This window comes from Equus przewalskii, chromosome 1, assembly GCF_037783145.1.
Source record: "Equus przewalskii isolate Varuska chromosome 1, EquPr2, whole genome shotgun sequence".
Classification (NCBI taxonomy): domain Eukaryota; kingdom Metazoa; phylum Chordata; class Mammalia; order Perissodactyla; family Equidae; genus Equus; species Equus przewalskii.
Genome location: NC_091831.1, coordinates 140,807,058 through 140,822,221, shown reverse-complemented (window position 1 = coordinate 140,822,221; position 15,164 = coordinate 140,807,058). Strand labels below are relative to the sequence as shown.

The window sequence follows — 15,164 nt, the reverse complement described above, 5'->3', positions numbered from 1 at the left end:
CTGCAATAAAGCAAATATCACAATACAGCAAGTCATACGAATTTTTTGGTTTCCCAGTGCTTATAAAAGTTATATTTACACTATACTCTAGCCTATTAAGTATGCAATAGCATTATGTCTAGAAAAATGTACATATCTTAATTTAAAAATATTTTATTGCTAAAAAAATGCTAACCATCATCTGAGCCTTCAGTGCCAACAGACTTCCTAGATGAAGGGTTGCCACAAACCTTCAATTTGTAAAAATTGCAATATCTGCAAACCACAATAAAGTGAAGAGCAATAAAATAAGGTATGCCTGTATCTTTTTCCATCCCTTCACTTTGAGCCTATGTGTGTCCTTAAAGCTGAAATGAGTCTCTTGTAGGCAGCATAATGTTGGGTGCTGGTTTTTTTAATCCAGGCAGCAAGTCTATGTGTTTTGATTGGAGAATTCAATCTATTTGCATTTATAGTGATTATTGATATATGAGGGCTTAATACTGCCATTTTATCTTTTGTTTTCTGGATGTTCTATTTTTCTATTGTTTCTATGTCCTAGTATTTCTGTCTGCCATTTAAGTTTGGTGGTTTTCTGTGATATTTTTCTCAGTTTTCTCTTTATTTATGATTTGTGATTCTGCTCTTATTTTTTTCTTTTGTGGTTACCATGAAATTTGTATAAAAGATCTCATAGGTGACATAGTCCTCTTTCTGATAGCCTCTTATCTCCATTAGCCTATGCAGCTTCCATCCCTTACCTCTTCCCCTTCTATGTTTTGTTGTCACAAATTATTCAAAGAAATCAAAGAAGAAATAAAAAAATACCTGGAGACAAATGAAAATGAAAACACAACATACCAAAACTTATGGGATGCTGCAAAAGTGGTACTAACAGGGAAGTTTATAGCAACACAGGTATATCTCGAAAAACAAGAAAACTCTCAAATAAACAATATTACACAATACCTAAAAGAACTAGAAAAAGAAGAACAAAAAACCCCCAAAGTCACTAGTAGGAAGGAAATAATAAAAATTAGAGCAGAAATGAATGAAATAGAGACTAAAAAATAATAGAAAGGATCAATGAAACTAACAGCTGGTTCTTTGAGAAGATTGCCAAAATTGACAAACCCTTAGCAAGACTCACTAAGAAAAAAAGAAGACTCAAATAAATAAAATCAAAAATGAAAGAGGAGAAATTACAATGGACACCACAGAAATAGAAAGGATTATAAGAGAATACTATGTAAAGCTATACACCAAAAAACTGGATAAGCTAGGACAAATGGATAAATTCTTACAATCATACAACCTCACAAAAAGAATCAAGGAGAAATGGAGAATCTGAATAGGCCAATAATAAGCAAAGAGATGGAAACAGTAATCAAACACTTCCTGGAAAACAAAAGCCCAGGACCAGACAGCTTCTCTGGAAAATTCTACCAAACATTCAAAGATTTAATACCTATCCTTCTCAACTTTTCCAAAAAAGTTGAAGAGAATGGGATGCTTCCTAACTCATTTTATGAAGCCAACATTATCCTGATACCAAAATGAGACAAGGACAACACAAAAAAGGAAAATTACAGGCCAATATTCCTGTTGAATATAGATCAAAAACTCCTTAACAAAGTATTAGCAAATTGAACACAACAATACATTAAAAGGATCACACACCATGATCAAGTGAGATTTATTCTAGGGATGCAGGGATGGTTCAACATCAGCAAATGAATTAATGTGATACACCATATTACTAAAACGAAGAATAAAAAATCACGTGATCATCTCAATAGATGCAGAGAAAGCATTTGACAAGATCCAACACTCATTTATGATAAAAAACTCTCCATAAAATGGGTATAGAAGGAAAATACCTACACAAAATAAAGGCCATATATGACAACCCTACAGCCAACATCATACTCAGAGGAGAAAAACTGAAAGCCATCCCTCTGAGAACAGGAACAAGATAAGGGTGCCCACTCTCACCACTCCTATTCAACACAGTACTGGAGGTTTTGGCCAGAGCAATTAGACAAGAGAAAGAAATAAAAGGTATCCAGATTGGAAAGGAAGAAGTGAAACTCTCACTATTTGTGAATGACATGAATCTGTATATAGAAAACCTTAAAGAATTCACCAAAAAACTGCTAAAAATGATCAACAAATACAGTAAAGTTGCAAAATACAAAGTCAACATAAAAAAATCAGTTGCATTTCTACACATTAATAACAAAATAGCAGAAAGTGAAGTCAAGAATACAATCCCATTTACAATCACAACAAAAAGAATAAAATACTTAGGAATAAATTTAACCAAGGAGGTAAAAGGTCTATACATTGAAAACTGTAAGACATTATTGATAGATATCAAAGACATAATGAAATGGAAAGATATTCCATGCTCACGGATTGGAAGAATAAACATGGTTAAAATGTCCTTATTACCTAAAGCAACCTACAGCTTCAATGCAATTCCAATCAGAATCCCAATGAGATTCTTCACAGAAATAGAACAAAGAATCCTTAAATTTATATGGAACAACAAAAGACTCCAAATGCCAAAGCAATCCTGAGAAAAAAGAACAAAGTTGGAGGTATCACACTCCCTGACTTCAAAATATATTACAAAGCTATAGTAATCAAAACAGCATGGTACTGAGAAAGACAAATACTGCATGATTTCACTCATAGGTGGAAGATAACAAATACATGGATAAAGAGAACAGATTAGTGGTCACCAGAGGGGAAGGGGGTTGGGGGTAGGCAAAAGGAATAAAGGCGCACTTATGTATGGTGATGGATAAAAATTAGACTACTCGGGGCGAGCATGATGAAGTGTATTCAGAAATTGATAGACAACAATGTAAACTTGAAGTGACATAATGTTATAAGCCATCATGATCCCAATAAAATTACTTGAAAAACAAAAAACAAAAAACCAGGACTGTACTAACAGAAAAACAGATCACAGATCAATGGAATGAAATTGAGAGCCCAGGAATAAAACCACACATCTAGGGACAACTAATCTTCAACACAGAGCCAAGAACATACAATGGAGAAATAAAGTCTCTTCAATAAATCATATTGGGAAAACTGGACAGCCACATGCAAAAGAATGAAAGCAGACCATTACCGTACACCATACACAAAAATTAACTCAAAGTGGATTAAAGAGTTGAATGTAAGACCTGAAATCGTAAAACTCCTAGAAGAAAATGTAGGCAGTGTGCTCTTTGACATCATTGGTCTTAGCAGGGTCTTTTCAAATACCAGGTCTAGTCAGCCAAGGGAAACAAAAGAAAAAATAAACAAATGGTACTAGATCAGACTAAAAAGCTTCTGCATGGCAAAGGAAATCATTAACAAAATGAAAGACAACCCACAACTGGGAGAAAATATTTGCAAATCACATATCTGGCAAGGGGTTAATTTTCAAAATACATAAAGAACTCTTACAACTCAACAACAAAAAAACAAAGAACCAGATCAAAAAATGGGCAGAGGATATGAACAGACATTTTTCCAAAGAAGATATACATATGGCCAACAGGCACATGAGAAGATGTTTAATATCACTAATTGTCAGGGAAATGCCAATCAAAACTACAATTAGATATTACCTCACACTTGTCAGAATGGCTATAATTAACAAGACAAGAAATAACAAGTGTTGGAGAGGATGTGAAGAAAAGGGAACCCTCATACACTGCTAGTGGGAATGCAAACTGGTGCAGCCACTAAAGAAAACAGTATGGAGATTTTTCAAAAAATTAAAAATAGAAATGCCATATGATCCAGCTATCCCACTACTGGATATTTATCCAAAGAACATGAAATCAACAACACAAAGAGATTTATGCATCCCTAAGCTCATTGCAGCATTATTCACAATAGCCAAGATGTGGAAGCAACTCGAGCGCCCACCAATGGATGAACGGATAAAGAAAATGTGGGATACATACACAATGGAATACTACCTAGCCATAAAAAAGACAAAATCATGCCACTTGCAACAACATGGATGGACCTTGAAGGTATTATGCCAAGCAAAATAAGTCAGACAGAGAGAGACAAATACTGTACCATTTCTTTCATATGTGGAAGATAAACACAAAGGTAAGGAGAACAGATCAGTGGTTACCAGAGGGGAAGAGGACATAGACTAAGGAGAACAGATTAATGGTTACCAGAATGGAAGGGGTAGAGAGAGGGCAAAAGGTATAAAGGGGCACACATTTTTGGTGATGGATAAAAACTAGACTATTGGTGGTGAATATGACACAGTCTATACAGAAACTGAAATATAATAATGTACGCCTGAAATTTACACAATGTTCTAAGCCAATATAACCTCAACAAAACAAATTTTAAGAAAAACAAGCAATTTTTTACCAAGAATTTTATTATCTGGAAGCTCCTAATATCATATGAAGATAATTAATAATAGTAATAACCCTGAGAGTGCCTCTGAATTGTCAATATCAATTATAAAGCTATATTCAGCATAATATAAGAAAATGAAATGAAATAAATATTGTAAAGCAGGAAACAGAATTTCTTTGCAGATGACAAGATTTTGTATGTAGAAAACCCAAAAGAATCCAGAGATAAACTACAGTCGAATTTTGTCTGTCACTGAACACAAACTAAAATAAAAAAGCCAATAACAATTCAATTTATCAGCAATAATTTGAAAGTAAATTTATTTATAATAGCAATCAGAAAACATCAAAAACCTGGGGAAAATAATAAAAGCTACACAAAGTCTATATGCTGACAATAGAAAATATACTGAGATAACAACAAAATCCTAAATAAACAGGAAGATATGCCCTGTTCATGACTTGGATGATTCAATAAAGTTAAGATGACAATGATCCTAAAACTTATCTGTAGATCCTTGCTTTGTCATGGCAACAGTAAAGGGATTCTTTCTATAAGAATATTAATTTTTTTTAGATAACACTGGGTGGAAGTCAAATCAATTTATTTGCCTCCGTAATAACAGAACTATAATTAAAGACTAGAAGAAAACCTAATTTTATGTATCTATAAAATTGATCCAGTGTTAAATTATTACTAGCTAAAATACCCCAAAATTATTCATTGTAAACAGAAAGGTAAAAAATGCATCTAAACTACATTTGGTGAACATTTATGTTAGACAAAAAGAATTTTTTTCTCTTTTGTAAATTCATATAATTGTTACTGGAGAAAAGGGGTCTTTAATTGATTAAAGATAGAGCACATCTGGAAACTACTGGAAATATAAAGAAAATCCTACAGAAACACACATGTACAGTAGTCCACACAATCACACACAGAATACATAGATTTTTATTTCCTACAAATAGAGAATACGTCTTTGTTTTCAAGTCACTAGATACAATTTATAATATTTTGCTATGTATTATTATATAACAAGAACAATTCAATAAATTCCAAACCACATAAGATACAAGCCACAGTATTTAATGTAACACAAAAAGCAGACATTAACAACTAAGGAATAAAGGTGCACATACAAAAGCAGACATTAATAACTAAGGAATAAAGGTGCACACACAAAAGACTTGGCCATTAAAAAGCACTACCGTAAAAGACTCTTGGGTGAAAAAGGAAATCAAAATTGCAGCTACATGCTGGAAATGTTCTATATCTTGACATATATGGTGATTTCATGTATGCATGTCTGTGTGTGTATAGTTGGGTTCTTCCTGTAGTAAATTCCATGGGCTTCCTATGTTTCTAATTTGTATTCCCCCTTTACAACTATGAGTGTTTCATTTTTTTCTTAGAAATTTTTGTTAGAAAGTTGGATTATAATTTTTATCTGTTCCTTTTTTTTAATTGTTGGATTAAAATTTTCATCTGTTTTTGGCAACTTTTTCTGTTGACTTTTAAAATCTGTATTAGTTTTCCAGGGCTGCCATGACAAAATACTATAGACTGGAGGACTTCAACAACAGAAATTTATTTTATCACAGCCCTGCAGACTGGAAGTCCAAGATCACGGTGTCAGCAGTATGGTTTCTCCCGGGACCTCTCTCCTTGGCTTGTAGGTGGTTAACTACTTGCTGAGTCCTCACACACCCTTTTCTCTGTGCGTGCACATTCCTGGTGTCTCTCTCTCCTTTTATAAAGACACCAATCATATTAGATTAGGGCCCACTCATAAGACCTCATTTGACCTTAATTACCTCTTTAAAGGTCCTATATCCAAATACAGTCACACGCTGAGGTGTACTTGGGGTTAGGACTTCAACATATGAATTTGAGGGGGACACAATCCAGTCTAGAACAGATCTGTAGGAACGCTGTTCTGTTCTTCATCACATCTTTTTCTTTTAGTATGTTTGCATAAATGCTGTGCTCATTCCCTTTTTGTTTATTATACTTGAATTAGTTGGATTTTTCTCTACAATTAGGAGATTTTTATCTGTGTGTGTGTGTCGATGAGGGAGTGAGTTTCTCAGGGTTGTTTTCCAGTCTTTACCTCTCAAGGACTCTCTCCTTAAAATATGAAACATTTTCTTACAGAAATGACTTTGTTACTAAGAATTGACACAAAGTTTAAAAAAATAAGTCAAAATTTGGGTTGAAAGATTTACAAGAACTACTTGAAAACAGCTGATAGCTTTTGATAGTCCATAATAATATAATAGCCTTATAAAAAAAGGTAGGGGAGGTCATTCCAAACACATGAAACTATACCTTAGTTTTAAATCCAAGTACCTAGATCTCTAGCTAAATGCTCTAGGATAGAATTTTCCTTCCCTTCAATCTTTCAGGCCTACCACTCCCACCTGCACATATACCAGGATTCAAAAAACAAGTTTTCCTTGATTAATGATTGATTGCATGTTCTATGAGAAACTCAATTAGCTCTAGAATTTACCCAGTATTATTCGCTATAAAAATGTCAGTAGTGTTCCAAAAGCAACTTAAAATATTTATCTTCCAAATATAACATATATATGGTATGACTTTATTTCTGTGGTAATTCAATTTTCTACAATAATTCCACTGCCCACAGAATTATTTGACTTCCAAAGTTAATAACCAATTAATTTGGTATAAAAAATTTTCAGAGTAAATGGGCATTGCTATTTTAAAACATAGGCATCAATATGGTTTTGTAAGGCAAAGAATTACCAATTCTTTGACTGAAGTAAACAAAATACTTCAATCCAAAAGTTTTAGGTACAAAAATAATAATCAATGTATGAATGACATATTCATACCTGACAACCAAAGAAAAATGTTATTCCCTAGATCTTGTTTAAATTCATCATTAAAGAGATTACTGGATTCTGGAAACGCTTCCTGGAATGCTGCATAGATAGCTTGTGCCAAACAATCAGGATATACCTACCAAAAACAGAGTCATATTAGAATAATTTCATACTTTATATAACATCTCAACTACCAAAGAAATTATTATTAAGTTTGTGAAATATACATGTCCTTTTCTTCTTATAGCTTTCTTTCGGCCATTTATTACTTCTTGGTACCTCTAATTGAGGGTCATGAACAAAGAAAATTTGAAAATAAAGTCAGTCGACTTGACTATTTGTTAACATTTTGGAAAATTTAATTTGGATAAGGGATGAAGTTAAGTAAGATAAGATTTGATGCCTATAGATTTATTTCATTTAACCTTGCTATTGTTATCCTCTTTTAGAAAGTGACACACAAAGGTTATTATAATAAAAAGTATATATATATTTTTAATTGAAATATAATGACATATAATATTATATAAGTTTAAGGTGTACAATGTGTTGATTTGACACATTTATATATTACAATATGATTACCACCCTAGTGCTAGCTAACATCTCTATCGTGTCATATAATTATAAATTTTTGTGAGGAGAATAAAAAGCATATTTTAAAATAATTAAAGCCTGTTTAGGTGAGTTAATATATTGTAATTACTATTGTACTGTTTACATATTAAAACCATGATCACAAATCAACAAATTTATGGTGCTACCAGTATTCTTAGACTTAAAATCCTTAAACTACTAAATTCTTCTCAGAGAGTGATTGAACACAGAAAGATACCATATTTTTATATTAAAGATTTAAAATTTTTTTATTTACTATTTTGAAACTCTGCATTCAGATAAGTACTTAGAATCAAACATTTAGCCTTTAATAATGTTTAATAATTAATAATAAAATATTAAAATTGAAAGGGGCCTTAGAGGTCCCTGTTCTAATCCCCAGAATTTGTAAATGTTAATTTATACAGCAAAAGGGCTTTGCAGTTATCATTAAGTTAAGGATCTTGAGATGGGGAGATTATCTTGGATTACCCAGTGGGCCTTAATTGTAATCACAAGTGTCCTCATATGAGGGAGGCTGTGGAGATTCTACTGTAGAAAAGGAGAGGGTAATGTGATGGCAGAAGCAGAAACTGGAGTGATTGACTAGAAGCCAAGGAACGCTGGCAGCCACCAGAAGCTGGAAGAGGCAAGGAATGCATTCTCCCCTGCGGGCCTCTTAAGAAACTCGCCCTGTTGATACCTTGGTTTTTGCCCCGTAAGACTCATTTTGGACTTCTGCCTTCTATAACTATAAGACAATGAATTTCTGTTGTTCTGAGGCACTAAGTTTGTGACAATTTATTACAGCTGCAATAGGAAACTGATACAGTCACCTAATCCAGTAGTGCTCAACTTCGTTGGTATGTGATGATATTCTTTGAAGAACTCCATGATTTTTCAGGAGGAGGGGCGAGGAGTGCAGAAAATCCTTTAATATATTGATATATTTAATTTTATTGAGTGAACCATAAACATTTTTACCACCAGAAACAATCCCACTTTATATTTGTAGTATACAAAACCATACTGATGATTAAAATTAAAATGTTGAATAAGGTGAATAACGAGAACTTCTAAAAGTTTTCTGTGACTATCTCACCCACAGGAAACAGAGATCAAGTGCCAAACTGTGTTGGGAAAATTTCTGAAGGAATATCATTATAGGACATGGGAAGAAAAGGAAGTAAAAGCCATGCTAAATAAGCTTAGATTCAGTCAATTTGGACCAAACAGCAGGACTTGAAGATAATTTTTTGATTCTTAAATATTAATGTATTTCCCTTCCTTAGGTAAGATAAATCAAATGAGAGAATAGTAACAAAATCCCCACTTATCTGAATGAGTTAAAAAAATGGAAATTGGTCAATGAGAGATGAGGCTCCACTTCTACTTAAACAGCTCTGGAAGGGATAGACCTGTAGGGAGGTGGCCTGGTTCTCAAGCATAGAAACAGAGAGGGGAACATTAAAAGAAGACTGAACACATGTCAAGGGGTCGAATCACTAAGGTGTACATCTTGTTTGTTCTCAAATGACGCTTTGAATCTTGACTAAACAACTTCTGATTTCCCCTGGGGAAAAGCCACTGAAAATAGAGACCCAGAAAAAAAATCAAGTCATGATTTGAGAAAGGTTATAAATATAATATCTATCAAAAGGCACATTCGTCCCAGGGGAGAACATTTGGACCACAAATGTATGACTAGAAACTGGAGAATGGGGGATGTGCAATGGTGCCACTACTTCCTTCTTTGTCCACATTAAATAGGTTTCTTATCCTTTTCTCAACAACCCTTGAAGCACGTGTTAAAACATGCTTTGTTTCGTAAAACCATCGAGGAAGGCTAGGACACTCACCATAAAAGGTGAAAGATTTTGGATGGGAGAAACAGTTGTTTTTGTCATCTCTAGACAATGTAATTACCAAAATTCCTAACCATTAACTAACTTTTCCCTGCAAAGAAGAAAAAATTTCAATGTAGCAGAGAAAATCCTAGTCTATCTTTCAGAACACCATTATTCTGCAAACCAACAATTTATGAATCACAGATCTGACCTCTTCATCTGAGACAACCCAACTGTGGAACAGAGAGACTGAATGTCTTGCCAAGATGAGCCAGGTAATTAGCAGCAGATTCTAGACATGAGGCCAAGTCTCCTTACTCCCAGACCACTCCTGGTTTCCTTCTACAACACTGTACATATGTGTTTGTGAGTAAGATAGGTCAAGATTTAATAGAAATATTTGGCAATTAGGTTTGTTTACGTTTTCATTGTAAAAGACATTTTGTTGTTTTTATTTTAGGTTTGTTTTACCAATGAAAACATTTACTGACTCCAAAATACTTATGTATTTCTGATTTCAGATGTCAACACAATGAAGTATTTGAATGTGGCTTCTGCTTTGAAATGCTAGATGTTTAAATTTTAAAATAACCAATGAAATTTCTACTCATATTCATTTCCTGTTACTCAAGAATACAAATTATTTTAATCAACTCTATTCATTAGTTGGTATAACAACAGTAAAGTAAAGCAAACATTTGATTCATAAATTTGTCTGCTGTTCTTTACTATAACAGGTGCTTAGTCCTTAGGCTTAATATAAACTTAAGTCCTCTTAAACAGACCAAATGACCAAAAGAAGGATGATAAATAATTTTGTAGATACATAGAAAAAAACCAAGAATGTATATAGGATAAGTCAATAGTTTTCAAATTATTCATACACAAATGAAATATCTATACCACACTAAGGGGATTCTGTAAGATTTCAGTCAGGGGGATAGACTATTCTGGTGTGGGAGGCATAACTTTTTAAATATTACCATTACTTACTCTACTTCAGGCAATTTTGCTTTCAAAACAACAAAAGATGTTTTCATACGTGTTTAAATATAGTAACTATTTCCTTTTTCATATGCTTTAAAAATAATTAGCATAGTCAGTTAATTTCTACGTTTACCTGAAAGAATGCATCCTTTCGACTTAGAGGTATGCTCATAAAAAGTGTCACATAACTTTCTGAAATTCTATCAAACAAGGAATCTTGATTTTCTCTGTTAGGCTTAAAAAATAAAACACGTATGGAATTAAAATAACTAGTATTATAATTTAAAATTGAAATTTGTTTGCATAATGTCAGTAATTTTGTCTTAAAGGGTAGATTATTTGCCATAGTGGAATGAGCATGGGTTCTGGCATCATGCAGACTTAAACGCTAGCCCCGTTATTCTTTAGCTGCATTACCCTGGTCAAGTTAAGTCCTGGTTTCCTCACCTGCCAAATGTAGGTAATGTATACATACTTTAAAGTAGTATAGTAAAATTAAATAAAGACAAGGATCATGTTTTGTTTGACTTTGTATTTCAAGCCCTCAGTACAGTGCCTTGCACACAGAAAGCAAAAAACATTTGATGAATTAATGAAAATTCTTGCATAATAGTTGGCATGCAAAAGGCAATCAATGACTTAGTTACCTTCTATTGTTCTATAACCATTCCAACTCTTTCATTAACAGTAACTCAGTATGAAAGTAAATCAATTACTGGAATGAGACAGGCTTAGACAGAATTAGTAAAATTGTGACATGATAGCTACACTGAAAACAAAGTATATTGTAAGAAGGAAGAAATCTATAGATAATACTGTCAATATTATAGTAAAGCCCTAAGGTAGCACACTGAATTCTTGCTCTATTAAGGAAAGAGGAGATGAATTAGTCCAAATGCATGAATTAAGCAATAAAGATGAATTAGAGTCCAAATTAATTTATGATGTCAATTATGGAAGCACAAGTTGGCAATAATACATTTTGATAATAAACACCAAAAATTATCAAATTTGATGGCCGTTTTTTATGAAATTAACAAGCCAAATTAACTGGGATTTATAAATGCATAGGATCTTAGACCTAAAATGGAAGTTAGATATCACCTAGATTAAGTTCCTCTATTTTAGTGATTACATTGATGCTCAGAAAGATTAAGAGAACTATTAAGGTTTATACAGTTACTTGAGAGCCAAGCTAGAATCTAGGTCTCCTAACTCCAAATACAGCTCTCACATTTGTGTAATAAGTTTAAGGAAGGAGCTAATAGCAAAAATAATAATGATATCATTAATACTAATAGTAATTCTTGATCACTTATGTAATAGGCAATGCTTCTAAGACATAGGGTTGGGTGAGAATTAAATGAGATTATATATATATATATAATTTACTAGTCAAGAAAGTTAGTATGATTCAACTATACAATCTACACTTAACATGTATGAAGAGAGTAAATGTACCCAAACAGAAGGTTCCAGAATGTTTTTGATTACTACCATTCAATCTAGTGTCTACCTCATATATAACTCCACAGGAGACTGAGTAGCAAAATGGTATGGTCATTTTTTGTAAATATTTTGGTATGTTTGAAAAGGAAATGTATCCTGCAGCTGTTGCGTATTCTGGTTACTGATGGATCTATTAGAACAAGCTATTTAACATACGTTAAATTATACTTGCATTCCAGGAATAAATCCCATGGGTCAAAATGTATAATCCTTTTAATATGCCACTGAATTTGCTTTTCTAGTATTTTGTTGAGGATTTTTGCGTCAATATTCATCAAAGAAGATATTGGTCTGTAAAGTTTTTTTCTTGTATTATCTATGGCTTTGTTATCAGGGTAATGCCGGCTTCGTAGAATGAGTTAGGAAGTGTTTCTTCCTCTTCAATTTTTTGAAAGAGATTGAGAAGGACTCATGTTAATTCTTCTTTAAATGTTGGTAGAATTCATCAGTGAAGCTGTCTGGTCTAGGGTTTTTCTTTGTTGGGAAGTTCCTGATTACTGATTCAATCTCCTTACTAGTTATAGGTCTATTCAGGTTGTCTATTTTTTCATGATTCAGTCTTGCAAGATTATGTTTCTAGAAATCTGTCCATTTCATATAGGTTATCCAATTTGTTGTCATACATTTGTTCATGTACTCTTGTAATACTTTTTATTTCTTTGCTGATAGTCCCCACTTTCATTTCTGACTTTAATAAATTGAGTCCTCTCTCTTTTTTCTTAGTCAGTCTAGCCAGAGGGTTGTCAATATTGTTGATCTTCTCAAAGAACTAACTTTTGCTTTTGCTGACTTTCTCTATTGTTTTTCTATTCTCCATTTTATTTATCCCCACTCTAATCTTTGTTATTTCCTACCTTTTGTTAGCTCAGGGTTCAATTGGTTCTTATTTTTCTAGTTCCCTAATTTGTAAAGTTAGGTTGTTGATTCAAGATATTGTTTTTAATGTATTTACAGCTATAAATTTCTCTCCTAGCACTGCTTTTGCTACATCCTATAAGTTTTGGTATGTTGTGTTTTTGTTTTCATTTGTCTCAAGGTATTTTCTAATTTCTCTTGTGATTTCTTCTTTGACCCATTAGTTATTCAGGAACTCTTAGGCATTAATGATGGGAACATAAATTTGTACCCTCAGTTTGGAAATACTGGCATTATCTTGTTAAGCTGAACATTATCACACCTAACAACGAAGCAATTCCATTTCTTCTTTATGTGTCTTGTAATCTCTGTTTGAGAGCTGGACATCATCAATAGGACATAAAAACTGAGGTACATAGAATTTACGCTTGGGAAAAGGCATGCTTCTTCTTTTGTTATTCTTTAAGGGGTTGAGTCAATTAAGTCAAGTGTTAAGCTGTATTTGGGTTTTGTTTTTGCTATGGTTACTCTCAACGAACCACAGGCTTCAGATTCTTCTTGTATTATCTTGTTTTTAGGATTCCTGAAGAACAAGCCTTTGGCTTCCTTGATTTTTCTCTAATTCTTTCTTTGTTTTTCAGCTTTTCCTTTTAGTGATTTCCTCTCTGATCTTTATTATTTCCTTTCTTCTGCTTACTTTGGGTTTCATTTTTTTCTTCTTTTCCTAATTTCTTATGGTAGAAGCTGAAGTCATGGCTTTTGAGAACTTTCCTTATTTCTAATATAGGCATTTTAATGCTGTAAATTTCTAAATGCTGCTTGTATTACATCCCAAAATTTTAATCTGTATTTTCATTTTCATCAAGTTCAAAATACTTTCCATTTTCCCTGTTGATTTTCAGTTTGATTTACAGTTACTGAGAAGTGTGTTATTTAGTTTCCAAATATTTGAGGATTTTCTGAAAAGCTTTCTGTTATTCACTTATAATATAATTCCATTTCGGTCTGAAAACATACTTGGTATGACTTGAATTCTTTTAAATTTATTAGGACTCTTCCTAGACCAGAATGTAGTTGGTAAAAGTTTAATATGTACTTGAGAAAGATGTATATGCTGCTGTTGTTGGGAAGAACGTTTAATATATGTCTATTAGATCAATCAAGTTGGTTGACAGTGTTGCTCAAGTGTTTTATATCATTTTATATCATTACCTATTTTCTGTATATTCTACCAATTATTGAGAATGAGATGTTGAAATATATAACTATACTTATGGATTTTTCTATTTCTCCTTGAAGTTTTAAAAGTTTTTATTAAACGTGTTTCAAACCATTTTTATTAGGTGCACAAGTAGTTAGGAATGTTATGTCATATTGATGAACTGACCACTTTATCATTATACAGTTACTCTCTTTTTCCCTGGTAACATACTTTGCTTTGAAATCTAATCTGTATGATGAGTTGAAAAAAGTTGTGATTTTGTAGGTTATATGACTTTTCTTTGTTGTTATATGGGTAGAAGTGTTGCACTTTCCAGTTTTCTGAACGTGTTTGGGAGCCAAAGTCCCAAGGGCAATTTTTTAAAACATTAAAGGTATTTCAATATCATTACTGAAATTCTTCTAGTCAAACACTGTCAAGGAAACTTTTATCATTAGCCTATACACTGGCCTGCAATTTTTGGAACACTGTGTTCTATCAAAATAATAATAATAATAATAATAATAATAATATAGATGCATCCATTGAATACATTTACTATATACCTAGCTCCATGTAAACAAACAACTTTACATGCATTTTCTCATTTAACTCCCCCAACAAACACATAAAGTAAGTAATTTTTTTATTTTATGAAAGACTTAGGTAAATAACTATTAAAGGTTACATCATTTACTAACTGGATAATCTTGCTTTTGAAAGTTAGATGTCTTAACACTATTATATTGAATCCCATGTTACATTTATGTAACATTTCACAGTATACTAGGTGTCTTCTTATTCATGTCACTTTTAGTACACACAACAACTCTAGGAAAAAAACAGGTTATGCGATATTTTCTACCTGTTTTTTCTTGTTTGTTTTGTTTTTTAGAGATGAGATAAGTGAAGCATGGAGAGATTTTTTGACTAATCCAAAGT

At 32.6% G+C, this 15,164-nt stretch overlaps 1 protein-coding gene across 44 annotated transcripts in view; it reads right to left on the bottom strand.

Moving 5' to 3' along the window:
• Positions 1–15,164, bottom strand: part of FAM227B (family with sequence similarity 227 member B) — a 202,296-nt gene that overhangs the window by 155,752 nt on the left and 31,380 nt on the right. For 24 of the 44 annotated variants that reach the window (XR_011528644.1, XR_011528639.1, XR_011528627.1 and 21 more), the window contains one exon: positions 7,236–7,362. Coding sequence is in view for 37 of the 44 variants with exons in the window: in XM_070580855.1 (XP_070436956.1) it covers positions 7,236–7,362 (127 nt within the window). In the remaining 7 variants the exon portion in view is untranslated. Of the gene's footprint in view, positions 1–7,235; positions 7,363–10,790; positions 10,893–15,164 lie in introns of all 44 variants that reach the window. The other 20 variants (XM_070580785.1, XM_070580891.1, XM_070580896.1 and 17 more) reach the window with 1 other exon arrangement.